At 45.5% G+C, this 17,169-nt stretch overlaps 1 protein-coding gene and 1 long non-coding RNA gene across 4 annotated transcripts in view; one reads left to right on the top strand and one right to left on the bottom strand.

The window, feature by feature from the left end:
* The window catches only part of CACNA2D3 (calcium voltage-gated channel auxiliary subunit alpha2delta 3), an 897,621-nt gene that overhangs the window by 639,015 nt on the left and 241,437 nt on the right, over nucleotides 1-17,169 (top strand). For all 3 annotated transcript variants that reach the window (XM_045051588.1, XM_023249840.2, XM_023249841.2), the window contains 3 exons: nucleotides 1,028-1,099; nucleotides 2,342-2,422; nucleotides 11,813-11,887. In XM_045051588.1, coding sequence (XP_044907523.1) covers nucleotides 1,028-1,099; nucleotides 2,342-2,422; nucleotides 11,813-11,887 — 228 coding nt within the window. The remainder of the gene's footprint in view (nucleotides 1-1,027; nucleotides 1,100-2,341; nucleotides 2,423-11,812; nucleotides 11,888-17,169) is intronic.
* Nucleotides 735-1,426, bottom strand: LOC111559378. Its single transcript, XR_002740258.2, has 2 exons — nucleotides 1,226-1,426; nucleotides 735-1,073 (listed from the first exon to the last, which is right to left on the bottom strand). It is a non-coding gene; the product is annotated as an uncharacterized LOC111559378 (long non-coding RNA).

The raw sequence follows: 17,169 nt of genomic DNA on the forward strand, positions 1-17,169 counted from the left end.
TTGGACTCTGCTACTTACTAGCCATGTGACCTTCAGACAGGGAAAAGAAACCAGCATCCTTCGAGCATGTCCTTATGCCAGGTACAATGCTGGGAAGTTTCATATTTTATCATCATGGCAACAATGCTGGGGAATAATTGGCATTATTTCATATGAGGACATGGAGGCTTAACAAATACAGTTAATAAAGGTTCAAAGCTGAGAATTAAAACCAGGGTTGTTTTGGACCAATGCCTACTGTGTTCCAGGACTCTGTTTCCCCATCTGTTATTAAGGCAGGGTAAGGGTTTCTGCCTGCCTCCCAACATGATGTGAAAAGCAGATGTGACGGTGGGTCTCAATCATTTGTATGCACTTCAGATGGTCACAGAAGTGTATTGTTTGCCGTATTTCAAGGGTTGTTATTTCAGGAGAAATGTTAGCCTCTTAGCAGTGATTTGAGAGATCAGATGATCAAGTTATGTTTGTGTTTTGGTTTTGTTTTGTTTTCTGTCTGGGACTGGCACACAGAGATGTGTAGAGCTACCAAAAGGCCTTGACTTGGCTACCTTGGGGGGAATAAATGATTCCAGATTCCATTGTTTCCAGCAGGGGCAACTCATAAAACCCTTATGCTCGTGTTTTCTGATCCTCAATTTTCAGATTAAGGAGAAGCATTCATATTGCACATATTGCACATAAACGTCTGCAGTATAAAAGAATAAAATCAATCTGTGGTAATAAAATGAAATGAATCACTATGATCCAAACAAGGCTTTATTTGAACCCAAATGGCTGAATACGGTAATAGATATCTGGACTGATCGATGGCAACTGACTTTGTTTCTGCAGCCATGGACTGGGATCCTTATCTCTGAGTCAGAGTAGAGAGATGTTACATTCTCTTCTAGGCTACTGGCTTGAGTGGGCACTGGTCCATTCCCAGTGGCCCCTGGTCAGGAAAGGATGAGACGGTCGAGGGCCATGGCCTCCAGCCATCTGTGGTTTCCAGATCATTCCCAGGTAACTGGCTTTTCTCTCCACCTAGCTTGCCGATGATCAGGGCCTCGTCCTGATGACCACGGTCGCCATGCCTGTGTTTAGTAAGCAGAACGAAACTGTGAGTACAGCGGCTGTGCTCCTGCTTGATGCTAAGAGGGTTGCTATCTCAGATACCCTCTGACTCAAGCCCTGGTGACCTTTCTTTATTTGTGTTAAGGATAGGGGATATATCATTTGTCCTCACTTTTAATCAAGAATAGATGAGAGGAATTCCAGCAGGTGTCATGTTACAGGATGCAACACTTTTCCCAAAGTTAAGTGAACAATGACCAGAGGAAGGAAAAACCCGGAGAGAATCGAATGACCCCTCCCCGATTTATAGTGACCAGCCTTGTGTTGGTTTCCTTGGGCTGTGGTAACAGAGGGCCACAAACCGGTGGCTTATAACAATAGAAATTTATTCTCATCATTCTGGATTCTAGAAGCCCCAAATCAAGGCGTCGCTAGGACAACGTTTCCTTGGAAGGCTCTAAAGGAAGATCCTTCCAGCGCCTGGATATTCCTTTGTTTGTGGAAGCTCTGCCTACATCTCCATGTGACCTCCTCCTCTCGTGGGTCTCTCCGTCCTCTTATAAGGACACCAGTCACTGGATACAGGGCTCATCCTAAATCCAGGATGATTTCACCTCAGAGCAATGACACCCTATTTCTAAAAGGGTCAAATTCTGAGGTTCCAGGTGGACTTGAACTGGGGAGAAAGAATAGACAGTAGCAATGTGTCTCTTCTTCCAGAAGGTCTTTCTGACCTGGACAGTTTCAATGCATCACACTGACTTTGGAAACGAGGACCCGTCCTGGGGGCCTGTTCCTTCATCTTGGTCCTTGGTGCCAATACACAGCTACAAATGTGAGGGTTATTATCTCTTTCCTCTGGGCACCAGATGGCAGTGTAAATTGAGAAAGCGGTTAACATGCTAAGTCTTTCCTGTAGGAAGCTCCCCTAAAATAAACTGGTTAATGGTCACAGTCCTTAGTTGCTGAAACTTTTGTGCTACTTCACATTAATTTTGAATTTTCAGGAGCGAGAAGAGATGGCTATTAGGGCATCCTGGTATAGGCGTGTATTGAGAAGTATGGTAATGAGTGTTTGGCCTGAGAAGCTACCATTCTTGTCTAGCAATATGGGGGGGGGGCGGGTAGAAGAGGGGCCTTGTAGAGATCTGGGTTAATCCTTGATTTCTAGAAGCTTACAGAAGGTACTAGACAGTGATCTATGGTGTGTGGCTTGTCACTAGGTTCTTTTCCTTCTACCAAAGTAACTTACTATTGTTGTTATTGCTTAATGTTTGCTTTCCAACAGAGATCAAAGGGCATTCTTCTGGGTGTGGTTGGCACAGATGTCCCAGTGAAAGAGCTTCTGAAGACCATCCCCAAATACAAGGTAATGCATCACCTAATTCATAGTCAAGGGCCAAGTGTCCAAGATAATTTCACAACCTGCCATAGTGGTAATGAAACATCAAATAAGAGGCCCCTCTACTCTCTTTCTGGTAGGCTTTTTTTTTTTTTTTTTTTTTTTGGTAAGAACATTAACAGCTCACGCAGATCTGATTAGGCCTACACATGCTACCCAGGTTTGTGTGGGTCCATGGAAGTCTATATGTTTATATGGGTCTACACGGGTCCTACATCTCTGATGGTCCTCTAAACCAGTTCTAACTCACCCTAATCTGAGACCCCTCTAAAATATGTTACTTCTTAGCAGGAACCCAATGGGGCACAAAGGAAAATGGTCTCTGATGCTTTTGCGTACGCATACCCTCTATCCTGGAAGGCGATGGTGTACGTGCAAATTAATGCTCTTAATGCTAAATTAAAATCCATGGCACTAAGAAAATTATAAGTTTCTTTTTCTTGACTCTGGGGGTAACTAAGGGAGTGGAGTAGGTAATTTTGGAGCAAAGAGGACACAGCAAACCTTGGTGAGCCACTGCTTTGGGAGTGCAGACCAGCATAAGAGCATTGTAAGGCATGGGCAGTGGAGAAGGAGCTCAGATGGAAGGGACTCAGGATTGGGGTGGAAATGCCAGAACTCCACTCCACATGAGAGGCCAGCCCTGCATTGGGATGAGGGTACGGGCCATGCTTGCCCCTTTGTCCGGCCCACACTGCACTTCCCAGCACTCTATTACAGGCACTATTTCTTCAGTTTACTTAGTGCTTCTACATTTGGGAACAGAGGGCCTCTCATGGACCGTCACAGTGCCACCCTCAGCTAGACCTACCCCTGTCTCCATGACAGGCCTCCCAGCTCCGTCCAGAGTGACCTCCCAGCCATCTGCAAACCAGAGTCTGCTGTGTCTGGGGCAGGCCAGCACGGCACAAGCACCCATCCAAAGCTGGTGGACGGCGCTGCCACCTGGCTGATTGCAGAGGACGGGCAGTCACCAAGAAGGTGACTAGTGGCAGTAGCCATCTCGGGGTCCCTGAGGATGACGCCAACTGTTGCTTATGTTCCCTGGCTGCTCCAGGTATATTGCTGTGGTTAAATCAGCACGTTAGTGAAATCAGAGCAATAGACCTACCAGGGGCCTGGTTTCCAATACAGCCAGGCTCCACACCCCACTTCCTGTACAACAGTGTTTTCCTAATTCAGCCTTTGCTTGCCACTATCAAGTGGCATTGCCCTGTCCTTAAACCTCCTGCACGGGTACTGAGCAACACGGGTACTTTTTCATTAAGTGGACTTGCTGATTTTCTTAATGAGTTCCTCTGACCCCAGCCTGAACAATCACGTGTGAAGTCGTAAGTTGAGATGTGATCATTATATTTTTCTGATACACAAGTGAGCCAGGGACTGACATGACCTTTGAAAAACATGGCCGAGACAGTCCTTGAACCCCATATAGAAAATTCTCACTTGTTCTCTGGCAGCAGTTCTACAGAGAAGCAAATGCAAAGGTGCTGAGACGAAAGTCCCCTCAAGCCCCACCACAGCCATGCGTTTGGAACTGCCCAAGAGCTATCTCAGTGTGTGCACAGGCGTGGGAGTGCAGGAGGGAACAGAGAACGGCCCCACTCCCAGTCCTGAGAAACGTCCCTTGGACCGACACAGTTCCCCTAACTGCACGAGGATGAAAACCACACCCGTCCCCTCTTCCCCAGCACCAAGCAGACTGGCTTGCCTGTCTCTACTTTGGCCCACTCGTAGATTGACAAGAGTTCCCTTTGCCCCAGTATGGAGGGAGGCAAGCTCCTTTGGGCCAGGAGTCTGAGATTGCTAACTGGCTAACAGTCCCCCTTCCTTACCACCTTCATCTGACATGCTGAGCTTCTCACTAGGGTCCATTCCTAGCCTAGCCACACTTGTGAGGGGCCCAGAGATCTTCTTGGACCTCAGTAGGAGGAATGCAATGGTTAGTGCTCTGGAGGCAGATACACTGGGGTCCCAGCACCATCCCTGAGGAGTTCTGGGTGGACATGTCTCTCAAATCCTTAGTTCTTCTGTCCAGTGATAACAATACAACCTGTTCATAGACTTGCGTGAAGCATTGACCATTATTGTTAACTAGGAACAATGGTAACACAGTGGTCAAGGTGATGGGAATGACTCCTGGCCTCCTGGCCCTGTTTCATGTGGGATGCTGCCAGCATAGTGCTGTTCATATCTTTCCCATGCCAGGTTCAGGCAACTATGGGCCTCACATCCATTGGACCTTTGCTAAAATGGAATGCCAACAAAACGATGGTTTAACTGAATGACGAGCTGAGCATACTCTGGGATCCTCTGCCACTTTTAACAGTGGGGTTTTCCAAGAATTTTAAAAGACCTGAGGAAAAGTTTATGATACAAGGTCATGTGCTGTAGGCAGTTGACAACAAGGACAGCCTTACCTTTTGACAGAGGGTCAGGATAAGAGCAAGCCAATGGTTCAGCCAGTCACCAGGCATCGCAGTAAACTCTTGTCCCAAAAAATCAGCTGAGCAGATGACTGCAGCCGAAATGATCATGTCATCTCTCAGAGGGTTGGATGCAAAGTGAGATATGCATAAAATGGCCGTTTAAAACACCATTTGTGGTACCAGGCAGGGAGTCTCATGGTATAATATTAGCAGATAACATTTGCCAAGTACTCAGCACTGTCCAAAGTGCATTGCCCACATCGTGACACCAAATGCCCCTCAGATGAGTGCAGTGCTGTTGTATCCATTCTTCTCATAAGGAAACTCGGGTTCATAGGGCTTCTGTTCACAGAGCTCGGGCCACCTGAGCAGGAAGTGGTGAATGTGATTTGAACCAGGTCTGTGTCACTCCTAGACCCATGTGCTTCGGGCAGATCTAAGCCATTCATGTAATACTTCATGATTTGTTGCCTTGTTCATATACCATCTACACCATTATTTACATAACAGTCCATTTGTACATCAACTCAAAACTTTCCTCACTTAAGTAAATTGTAAAGGGAAATACCATTTGCAAAGAACAAAGTGTCATTGGCCAATATTAAAGAATTGGAAAAAAAAAAAAAAGAAAATAGGAGCGCCTGGGTGGTCTCGTTGAGTGTCTGACTTTGGCTCAGGTCATGATCTCATGGTTCTTGGGCTCGAGCCCCACACTGGGCTCTGTGCTGACAGCTCAGAGCCTGGAACCTCCTTCGGATTCTGTGTCTCCTCTCTCTACCCCTCCTCTGCCTGTGCTCTGTCTCTCTCTGTCCCTCAAAAATGAATAAATGTTACAAAAAAATTTTTAATTAAAAAATAGTATTAAATTATTGCTTGATAATATAGGGTTCTGAACTTGAGATCTGTTCTTTCTCTTTTAAGGTAGTATGAAAGGCAAGTGTTAAAGATATACTAAGTGGCAACTCTCTTTGATAAATTGGAATGATGGAAGAAATTTTGAAAGGGCTGGCTCTCACTAGTGATCCTGGCCTAGTAAGTTCCATACCAGCTCTGCATGCCACATAAAATAAATAACCCACACTCTGGGTTTGGTTTTGTTTTTAAGAAAGCAAAGTCATGCATGGGAAGATGACAGGCAGCTGAGGAGTGAGGACCATGGGTATTGTTCAGCCTGGGACGATGGATGCCCCTGCCTCACTCCTGCCTTCTGGGTTCCTCTCAGCATGGACACCAGCACCATGGCCACCATGCATAAGCCCATGTCCCGTGCTCCCCCAGACTGGAGGGTCTGACTCTTTCCAGCACTTTCTGTCTTGTCCTTGGCACCTGCTCCATTCCTAGAAGAGGAAACTTCTTTGAACAAGGAAGTCATGTCTGTTCCCATATGCTGATGCCATTTAGCTCATAAAATTAGAAAGTCACCTTCATAACAAGAGGAAATGAACTCTGAGCTAAAATCAGGTGTTCAGGCTCACAAAAGGGGGCCTCCTTAGCAAAAGAACACTCCTGCTTGGCTTTACTGAGATGACAAAGGCCCTTTGTCCTCCTGCCACCCTGGGCCACTGACGACCAGCTTCATCCACCACCAAAGTTTTTATGGTTGGAGTTAGGTTTCCAGAGGCATGATAGGACAGCTGGTTGATCGAAACCCACATAATCAAGTGTTGAAAACTGTGTAGCTCCCCCAGAGACAGAAAGCCACAGGAATGAGGGAGGGATTTGAGGCGCTGAAAGATAGTGGACCTTACTTTTATTGAAACCCCAAAACCCAGATGCCCAGAATTTATGGCTCAGTGTTTAAGGAAGGGCATCCCACCTTTACAGAATGTTTGCAAACATTTCTTACACCTCTTTTTTTTTTATTTTTTAAGGTTTATGTATTTACTTTGAGACAGACAGAAAAAGCACGAGTGGGAGAGGGGCAGAGAAAGGGACAGAGAGAGGATCCCAAGCAGGCTTCATGCTGCCAGTGCAGAGCCTAACACAGCACTCAAACTCACAAAACCGCGAGATCGTGACCTGAGCCGAAGTCAGATGCTTAACTGACTAAGCCACCCAGGTGCCCCCTGACATCTCTTATTTCATATGAGAAGATGTAGAAACTCAAGTACAGGGCCACTGCTTGATAGATGCCCAACAATCAAGACAGTATGAACATAATAGGTAATAATGATGACCCTGTGCCTCAATTTCTCCTCACAGTTTCCTCTACCAGGCAATGTGCTGAGCTCTTTATAGCATCATCTCCCTTCTAATAGGTAGACCTTGCCATTACCCCCCTTTTATAGCTAAAGAAACTGAGGCACATAAAGCTTAAGTAGCTTGCCAAGTCTCACAGCTAGCAAGCCATGATTTTAGCCACATTGCCCTAAAACCATTAGGAACAATAAAGGGCAGTAATAATAGCAGTAGTTGAAATGATAGTTAAAATACTAAAAATAATATAATAGTTGGAATAAAATAAGACAATAAAACATTCATTGAGCCTTTTACTGTGTGTTTGGTATGGTAAAAGGGCTTTATGTGCACTATTCCCATTGAATCCTTACTATCGTTCCCTGAAGTGGGTACCACTTGGCCCCATTATTAGTTGAGGATACTTACAATAACTTTCTCAACATAACTCAGCTAATTAAAGATAAATGAAATGAAATAGAACAATAGATTAGAGGAAGATGAGCTACGGAACATTAACCACAGGGCCTGAAATACAGGTACTTCTATTTCACTCCTATTTCCCAGCCTGACCCCTGGGAACGGGAGACACAGGTACGACATGCCTTAACCTAGGTTGTCCCTTCTCTGGTTCCCACAGAGAGCCTTGGGAAAAGGAGGTACGTCAGCCAGGGACAGCCACAGCCGAACAGGCTTCTCTCATCCAAGAGAGGAGAGCTCCAGGGAGCAGAGTGTGGCTCACACCTTTTCCTCCTGATTAACACCTTGTAAAGATGAGTCAGCTCTTGGCTCTTGGGGTTTTCCCAGAAGATAGAATTCTTTCTTTTCCCTTAGCTTCATAGATTTTCCCACAAGCAATCAGACTTCCTGTAATTTTTATTAAGAATTCCAGACACCCCAGCAATAACTTCCAGACACCACAGCCTCTGTTAACATAATGAGCCATTTTATAATTGGGTTCACTTCATTAGCCCAAAGTCTGTGCACTTGGAAGGGAAGCACCTCGCTCCCTGGGGTGCTGAACCACGAGGCTCCTGGCCTCCAGGAGAGCATGTTTCAGGACGAGGGCCCTTTGGCAGCCCCACGTACTGGAAGGCCTTGTGTCTGATTTGTTCCTACCACTCTCTGGGACTGCACATGAGAACGGACAGGAAGACTAGTTCTATTTCAGAGGAGACAAAAACTAGAGATTTCATCGGGATACTGATGCGTGGCCAGCAACAAAGCTTGGACATTGTCTTAACTATAAGCTTTTGGTTTTTTGAGAAGTTTATCCACAGAATGTGTTTTGAGGCTTACCTAGGATTTCTTTTCTTACATCTCCATTAGGTTATAGCTACATGCCACCCACCTGAGAAGGATTTTCACCAGATAGTTTCTGAATGTCAGGAAGACTTTCTCAGGTACAGCCTTGCAAAGGACTGAACTGCACCTGCCATGGCACATCAGCTTCCCCTTTTCGGCTCATCTTTATTATCTACTTTAGTTCAAACTTTAAAGATGAACTAGACGTTTCGGTAAAGCGCTAAATGTCTTAAATACATGTGAACCTCAACTCGAGCACCTGCCATGTGCCAGATGTTATGCTAGGGGCTGTAGAAGTCCAGGATGAGTGAGATGGTCCATCCCCACAAAGGGCCCATCATAATGGGGGTCGGGGGACTGCCTTTAGAACAAGGCAGAGGAGAGAAAGAACCAGCTAGGGGCTGAGAGGCAGAAAAAGCGGGTGTCCCATATTCATGCATTAGGATGAAGGGAATAATGGGAAGATTCTCAGGATTTATGGAAACATGGTATGGAAAGGAGGGTACAATGGGGAGAGTCAGGAGAGACTTCTTATAGGACATGATCCTGATGCTGGGCTTGCAGCGTGGGTGAGCATTAGCTGGGGGAGATGGGAAGGACAGGTGCTCTGGACAGCTGGCATGTACGAGCAAAGGTGTGGGTGAAAGAGAAAACTGTCAGTGCCATGCGCCCTAAGAGGCAATGAGTAGAAGGAGGTAGAGATGGGTACTTAGGTAGGGGCCCGGCCCCAAGAGGTCCTTAGTGGGTTTTACACAGGGGAGCTACAGGGTCGGCGTTACTTTTGACTTTGAGCAGTCTGGAGCATGGCTTTGTTGGGGCCTCTGTTTGAGGCAGGAAGAACAGTTAGGACCATTGTGGAAGTCTGTCACATTAAACCTACATGGATGGTGGGGTAGGGAAGCATCCCTGAATATGAGTAATTTCTACAAGAAAAATTAGTGATTACTTGGATCAAGAAGTTGGGGATGAAAGAAATAAAGAAGTCTAAGGCTGATGCTCCAGTTTCTAACTTAGGAGTCCAGGTGGATGGGTGGTGCCCCCACAGAGAGGAGCAGAAAAGAACACCGTGTTGGGCTGGGTGACTCTGAGGTACTTGGGGGCTGTCCAGGTAGAGATGCCCAACACACAGTTGGACACTTGGATCTGCCAGTGGGGAGAGAGCTAAAGCAGACAAGGGGCCCTGGGGTTGGAAACTTGTGGGGAAAAGAGTGCTTGAGGGTGGACAGAGGATGAGGATCCTATGAAAAGGAGGATAGCTGGGTATATGGGGCGAGGAATACGGAGTGTCGGGAGGGAGTGTGGTCAGGTCCTACAACTGGGAAGATTCAAGAGAGCTTTCTCTACGGCATGGCCAGCAGTCGGGAGGCCACCGGCTACGGTAGAGTAGGGAGTTCTGTTCTGGTGGCATCTCGGTGGGAGGCATGGGCACCGCAAAGGCAGATTCCGGTAAGTGGGCACCCACGGGCAAGGAGGAGGCAGAGGGAGCAGCTGGTTGATGGGGGAGGGCCCTGGGTAAGAAGGTCAGCTCTGTGTGATCTGTGCTCCAGTCAGTTCCCTTCATTGTTTCCTGCTTTCTCCTTTTCCTCTTTCTCCTTTCCCTGCTCCTCATCCCTCCATCCCAACCACCAGTTTGGCCACATGGTTTGACCTTGGCCGTCATGGAACCTGTATTCAGGTAGGGAGGCAGGCGTTAAATAATCAAAGGTCTTGCTTGACGGATGTCTTGATTCCTTACGATCAGCCTCACAAATAATTATTGTAATTTTGATTAATACTATCCAAGAAAAGTAAAGAGCGTTAAGAGAGCACATACAAGGAGTCCTACCTTCTTCTGAGTATCACCTCTTACAAGCAAACCGAGAACTAAAGTAATGTACGTTAGAAGGCACTGAATGTATTAGTGGACTATAAAATACCACTTGTTTGGTCGAATTTTGAATTTGAATTTCCCATCAAATACCACTCTTGACTTTAAATGGAAAAAGCCAAACTCTGAGTCCTTTTTGACCCCTTCAGTCTGTATTACACTGAGACATAATAATGGTAATTAATGCAGTGTTGACTGTGTCTGACATTTTTCCAAGAGACAAGATGAAAGGGACAATATACATCTCAAAGGGTAGGAAATCTCTGGTTTATCTTTCACAGCATAATGAAATATACTTTATCATTAAAGTCTTGTAGAATCTTATTAAGACTTGCTGTGCAAGGTAACTCCAGGAGAAAATGTCTGTTGCCCTTGACTACCACGTGCATATTTGCTTTATGTAATGCAAGGGAAACTTTTAATTGTCGGTGTTAAATTCTCTGAAGTTAATTCCACATCACCTTGACGTTAAGCTAACAAGCAGACAGGGTCATTCCTGGTTTGTAAACTGTGTTGTCTGGATCGTTTAATAGTATCATATTCAAGAATGTGAGCGGCAGAGAATTTGAAAGAAAGGTAACAATGAGTGCTCAGAACTATGAAATAACTTGTCGGAAAAAAAATAGAGGGTATTTTTTCCTCTCTCCTTTCACTGCTCTGGCAAAAGTGGGCTACGTTTTCTTTCTTCAGAGAGAGAGATCAGTATGGGTTTTATGCCAGGGGCCATTTTAATACATGAATGATTTGTAGGTAAATTTATTGTAGCCAATGGGTGCAGTCAACTGTGTAATAGAAATATTGTCAAAAAGCCGGGATTATTATTTAAATAAGTGCAGTGTTAAATTTGATTACATACTTTTTAAAGCTAATAAAACATTTCATTGCTCTCAAACTATTTCTCATAGTCCCATTTGGTCAGAAAACATAAATTAAGTGAGGCTCTGCATAGAAAATTACCCAGGCTTTGTGTCGATGGAAGCATGCATGGAAAAGCTTGGCAGCCTCGAAACTTAAAGACGAAAGGATGTAAAAGGAGTTGGCAGGCTCCTGGACAGGCTGGTGGGGACACTTTCTCCCTGAAGATTTATGGAAGAGGACTCCCTCGGGGCATGCTTGAGGTGGCCCCATGGGTGTTGACTTGTAGCAAGTCGAGATGTGCATCAGATGGGGCCTCCTCTTTCCTTTCCTTATCAAGAGGTGGAAGACACCCAGGCTGATAAAACTCTGTTTGCTTCGACAGAGGGTCCTACCAGAAACGTCAGCTACTTTCTGTACAAAAAAAAAAAAAAAAAAAAAAAGGAGTTATTTTTGTTTTAAATAAATCAAAGTAAGGCCTTTGGATGCCAACATGAGGATATGACATTTTAAATTGTGCTATTTGCTGAGCTTATCCTGTGACAGGTCTTCATTTCTACCAAATGTCAAGGATCAGCGCCTTGCATTCATTTTAATGAAATATTGTGCTGATAAGGGTTATGAATGCCAAGTTTAAGCTGTAAATTACTAAATGCCGGGCTGCTTTATGCTTTGTGAATTCACCAGGGAGCCAGCTAATGAAGGTTTCTTTCTCACTTCTTACAGTTAGGGATTCACGGTTATGCCTTTGCGATCACAAATAATGGATATATCCTGACGCATCCAGAACTCAGACCACTGGTAAGAGAAGTACCTATTTCTGTGTTTCTCCTCTTATGATTTTAAAAGATTTTCTTCAGTTCTACAGTGATGACACTTTGCAGTGGTGTTTACCTTAAAAGTTCAATTTATAGCACGGTCTCCTAAAGGTTGTTTTAATAGGTTATAACTAGGTTTTTTTTGACGCATAATACATTAGTAATGTAGGATAAATATATTTATGATCATTCTTTTATAAATAAATAAATAAATAAATAAATAAATGCATTTATTTATTTATTTATTTCACGCCTGCCAACACATGGAAAAAGTTTTAACTCTGGACAGCCCAAACCCCATCATAATGGATCCCTTTATATAACAAACGTTCCCTCTCACTCCAACCAGATGCCCTTACTGCATGTTACATTGGACACAACAAATTAGACCCAGGATCCCTAGAAATTCATTACGGTGGGATTTGCCCCCAAATCACGTGGCCTAAGCTCAGTGCCTCCTGTGTTGAAGGTATTCAACAATACCTTTTTTGTTTAATTGGAGCAGTTGAGATTTTCTCCCATTCCCCGCCTAAGCCATATCCAGTAGCATTGTTTGGTGACCTGATGTGTGAACCGTTTTCTTTCTGAAGTGAGTGAGGTCCGACCTCATCCAGCACAGCCCATGGTGTCGTTGTCCACCCTAATCCCCGGGGAGAGGCTGCCTGGAGCGTTGTGTTGAGGAGGAGTCCGAAGGGCAGCCAGGCTTATCTGGTGGGAGGCCCCAGTCCATTGGCAGTAGCCCCTGTGGACTCTGGAGGGGCAGTGGCAAAGAGTGTGTTCGTTGTCCCTGGACCAGATGCAACGTGATGAAAGGGCAACCCTTTGGGTTTGAGTGTATTTAGCTAATTTTACGAAAGATGTAAAATCATAAAAGGCAATATTGTAAACTCTGCTTTTGAAAGATAAGAAGGTGTAGGTGGTTTTCTCCAGCAACATACACATGCATTTGCTCGCACCCAGCCACTGCACACGTCCTTTTTTTCTTTCATCGTGCTCAGCAGATAGCGGCACTGCCTGCCATGCAAATGTTTGTCAGTGCAGCATCACGGGGATCGGTTTGTTTCTCGCGTGGATCATTGTCTGGAAAGAACTCATATTTGAACGGCATCATCATCCAACTTTGCTCTAATCTCCCTGGTATTAATGGAGTTCTGGCCATATCATGTGGATCCCATATGCATGCTTTAAGATGGGATTTATGGTAATAAGTTCAGTAATTAAATATGATTTCAACAAACTTTTTATCAGGAAAGGATTAACTGGTCAGCTAATTCCAAATGGAACTCAGAATTACTGAAAAGTCTGATTGGGAAACTTACTAATTTAAGGATATTTAAAATATAGCTAAGTCTAAAATGCTTTGCCTGTTACCCATTTCCAAGCCACTCGGGGCTGTCTGTTGGGGTGGTAGGAGTTACGTGTTTGTGGTTGAGTATGGGCTCCTCGTGCTTATTTATTCCAATTGGAGTGGGGCAGAGTCAATAAAACAATCAAACCTGGATCCTCTGCCAGTGAATGAATTGGCTTCCTATTTATCAGCTTTCTAAAAAGGGATGAAATGGAACCAGACGTCAGAAGTCACCAAGGTAACTTCTCTCTCTCTGCAGCAATGGCAATGAGCAGCTCCCATAAGCACAGTTGACTCACAATGCCTTCCTGGTCTTTTATATCCCCTGGTCATGCAGCAAACAGTTTGCCTGCAAATAGTACATCTGATGCACTTTCCAGAGCTGTGGCCACTGAGAAGGCAGCCAAAACGCTCTTAGAAACGCAGGGCAACCAGTCAGCACTGATCAGCCCGTGACAGTGCAAATGCTCACAGATACAAATCATTTCTGTTCTTGTCACTGCTGAGACACTGTATTGAATGGTTTCACCAGAAGTGATAGCCAAGGTCAAGTTCCCATAAGCAGGATGGCCCAAGCACATGCCCCAGCATCTCACTTGTGAAAATCCAAACCAGATGAATGGTTTTGCAACTGATCCATGATGAGAACATAAGGAATGGCCAAGCCATTTATCTATCTCTGACCCTGAGGCCCTGGGATACTTAGAAGAGGTTTGGAGTAATGCCAGCCGTTGAGGATTATCTGAACTCATCCATCTGAATGTGATCGATCAGTGGATGTTGACTCTGCCTCGAGTTTTGCATTTTCTTCCTGGGCAAAAGACGGCAGTGAAGTGGGAGGAACTCAAATTTAGCAACTCTCAGGTTCCCCTTGACTCTTGTCCTGCTACATCCTAGCTGTGTGGTTTGGACTAAGTCACACAGCCTCTCTGAGCTTCATCTTCTCTTGTAATCCTGCCATAACCATAATGTATGTGTCGCAGCTTTGTTGTCAGAGTAAATGGGATAATGCATGCAAAAGCCTTGGGTGACAAAGCTGGCCCTGGGACATGGTGGGGACAGTGATGGTTATACCCACATCCTATTTACATTATATGGGCTCTATCGATCTGTGCTCAGCTCCTAGAAAGATTGGGAGAATGTGGTGGTGGTGGATGCTTAGGAGGATCTAAAGGACCCTTTTTGTTTATTCAGTTGCTTCAGACTGTCATGAGAAACATTGGCGAGGGATTGCGTGCGCGCACACACACACACACACACACTCACACACACACACACACACTCTGTTTTCAAGGCCAGCTCCAGAAGGCAGGTAGACAACAATCTTACTATGAGGTTCTCTGTGAGCCCTACCAGGTGAGGAGACTAAAGTTCGTGGTTGTTGTTTGTTTTTAAAGTAGCAGTAAAAATAATACCAGGAGCTGTGGTAAGTGCAGAATGAGAGCTAAGCTAGCTGGGCATCCGTCTGCATGGATGGGATGCCACTGGCTCTGGCATGAACAAGTGACCTGTCCGTCTCAGTTTTGTTTACCCCAACAAAGGAAGCAGAAAGCTTTCTCCCACCTTCTCTCTAAGCACCAGCCCACTCAGCACAGAGTAGGGACTCTGGACAGAGCCACTGTTCGTTGCCACTTATTTTGGGTCCTTCTGAAAAACGTAACTTGTGAGCTTGCCTTGGAAGCCTGCTCTCTGCACCAGGCCATACATCTGCCCTGCTCAGACTGCTCCCGCATGGCCAAGGACAGCCAGCTGCCAGCAGCCACCCTGGCTAGCTGGGGCAGGGAACAGACTCGTCTCTCCCCAGCCCAGCCACATAATCGAATCCTTATTCATTCTCCGTGATTCTGGCCAAGGCTGCCAGATTAGCACGGTGGGTGTGAGCGTGGGGTTGTGGCCAGCACAGGAGGATGGCGCAAGCTCACTTAAAATAACTCCGATTCCCTCTCCATCTGCCACGGGGGCTGTTTCTGCCCCTGTAGCCAGAGGAAAGAAGTGGGTTTCTCTGAAGCACAATACCAATATTTTTCTAATTTGTCCAATAAAATCTTCCCCTTGAACTTAATGCTCGGCTTGATTTTATCCAGTATTTTCTTTAATCTTGTGTGAGTTGGGTGTGAATCATGAAGCGTCTCCAAAAACAGCTCAGATATAGGAGCCTTCACTCAGCAGACTTGCTTTGGTTTAATTGGCAAAACTGCTAAAATAATACTTTCCTGTTGATAACTGGGCTCTCCCTGGTCTTTCTCCAAGTGTTTCTCAGCCGCTCTATCCTTGCTACCACCTTGTGATTTCTGATAGCCTGGCATTCACGCAACAGACGTTACCTGCTGCTAGGTGTGCTGGGTCCCGTGTGGGAGTGGGGGCTGCTGTGTCTGTCTTCAGGTCCCTCTGGGTGGGGAGTGGGCCAACACCACAGCAAGACGGACTCAAGTTAGACCTTGGGGAATGCTGTTTGAGTAGTTCTTAGACATCTGGAAGTTTTTTTCTGGATCTTTACCACTCTTTAACATTCAGGTTAAAAATATTTTCAAAGCAGAGTTGCTGTTAGATTTAGTTTTCGTGGGGCACCTGGGTGGGCTCAAATCGGTTGAGCATCGGACTTCGGCGCAGGTCATGATCTCATGGTTTGTGGGTTTATGCCCCTTGTTGGGCTCTGTGCTAACAGCTCAGAGCCTGGAGCCTGCTTCATATTCTGTGTCTCCCTCTCTCTCTGCCCCTCTCCTGCTCTCTCTCTCTCTCCGTCTCTCTCTTTCAAAAATAAATAAACATTAGATTTAGTTTTCTTGTGCTTTATTTTCCAAATATTTGTGGATTTTTTTTAATGTGGAACCCTGACTATATCTCTTTTTCTCTTGCCCAACAGGGCATTGAGGGGAATAAAACTGAGAAGGTGCCGCCTTTGACATGACCTGATTTTTGTTGAGATTTTAGCGATCCATCTGCCCCTACATTTTAGACGAAAGGGTCAACTGAGTTGATTTCCTGCCCCAAGGAGGCCTGGAATGTGGACCTGGTCAAACCACCAAAAGAACACAAATAAGGCTCCTTTCCAGCACCCACAGCACAGGAAGGGCTCCACAGAGAAGCATGGGGCACGCAAAATTTAGGACTCCTTTCCACGGAGACCATGTTGACATCTGCCAAAAGCTGTTTGCTCTGGATCTGTGAGCCCAGGAGAAGGGGAAGGATGCTAGAGCGTTTCTATTCTGTAAGAAAATTTGCCAATCGCATCAGCCACTAGGTGTTGTGGTGGGTGGGACGGGAGGTAGGAATGACAGAGAGAAACCCTCAGCCGTTCCTTCGGTGTTTGCAGGCATCCACTAAGTTCTAGGCCCGAGCAAGCTGCTTGGGGTGGTTACAAAGACATGTCCCGCCTCCAGGAACTCAAAAATCTAAAAGGATGGATAAGATTGTATACTCTGGGTGGGTGAGTAACTATAGACACTCCTAGGAAAAAGTGCATTCTTGTGTGTTTGTTACCGTTGTTGTTGGGTTTTAGTGGGTTTTTCTAACATTCGTTGATGTCTATTATTGTTCTAGTAAGTGTTCTATATGTGTTAAAGCTTTCAATCATTAATTAATTTGATAGGAAACTGAGGAGTAGGTGCTGTGGAAAGGCCCAGAGGCTCACAGGGAGGGTGTCTGTGGGGACGATCCTGGGCAGGTGTATAGAGAAGGTAGCCTGGAGTCAGACTGCAGATAACTGTACGTGCCAGGCTGAGGAGCTCCAGTTCTCTGTGGGGAAGGCAGATATCCCCATGTGACAGACAGGAAGCTGAGGCCCCAATGATAAAGTGGTAAGGTGACTAGAAAGTTCCAGAACCAGGAGCCCTAGCCCAGATCAAGTCACATGTGCCGAATTCTCCATTGGTTGGATCTTTAGAAAATGGGAGACAGAGCGGTTGGAAGCTGGCAGT

The sequence above is a fragment of the Felis catus genome, chromosome A2, assembly GCF_018350175.1.
Source record: "Felis catus isolate Fca126 chromosome A2, F.catus_Fca126_mat1.0, whole genome shotgun sequence".
NCBI lineage: Eukaryota > Metazoa > Chordata > Mammalia > Carnivora > Felidae > Felis > Felis catus.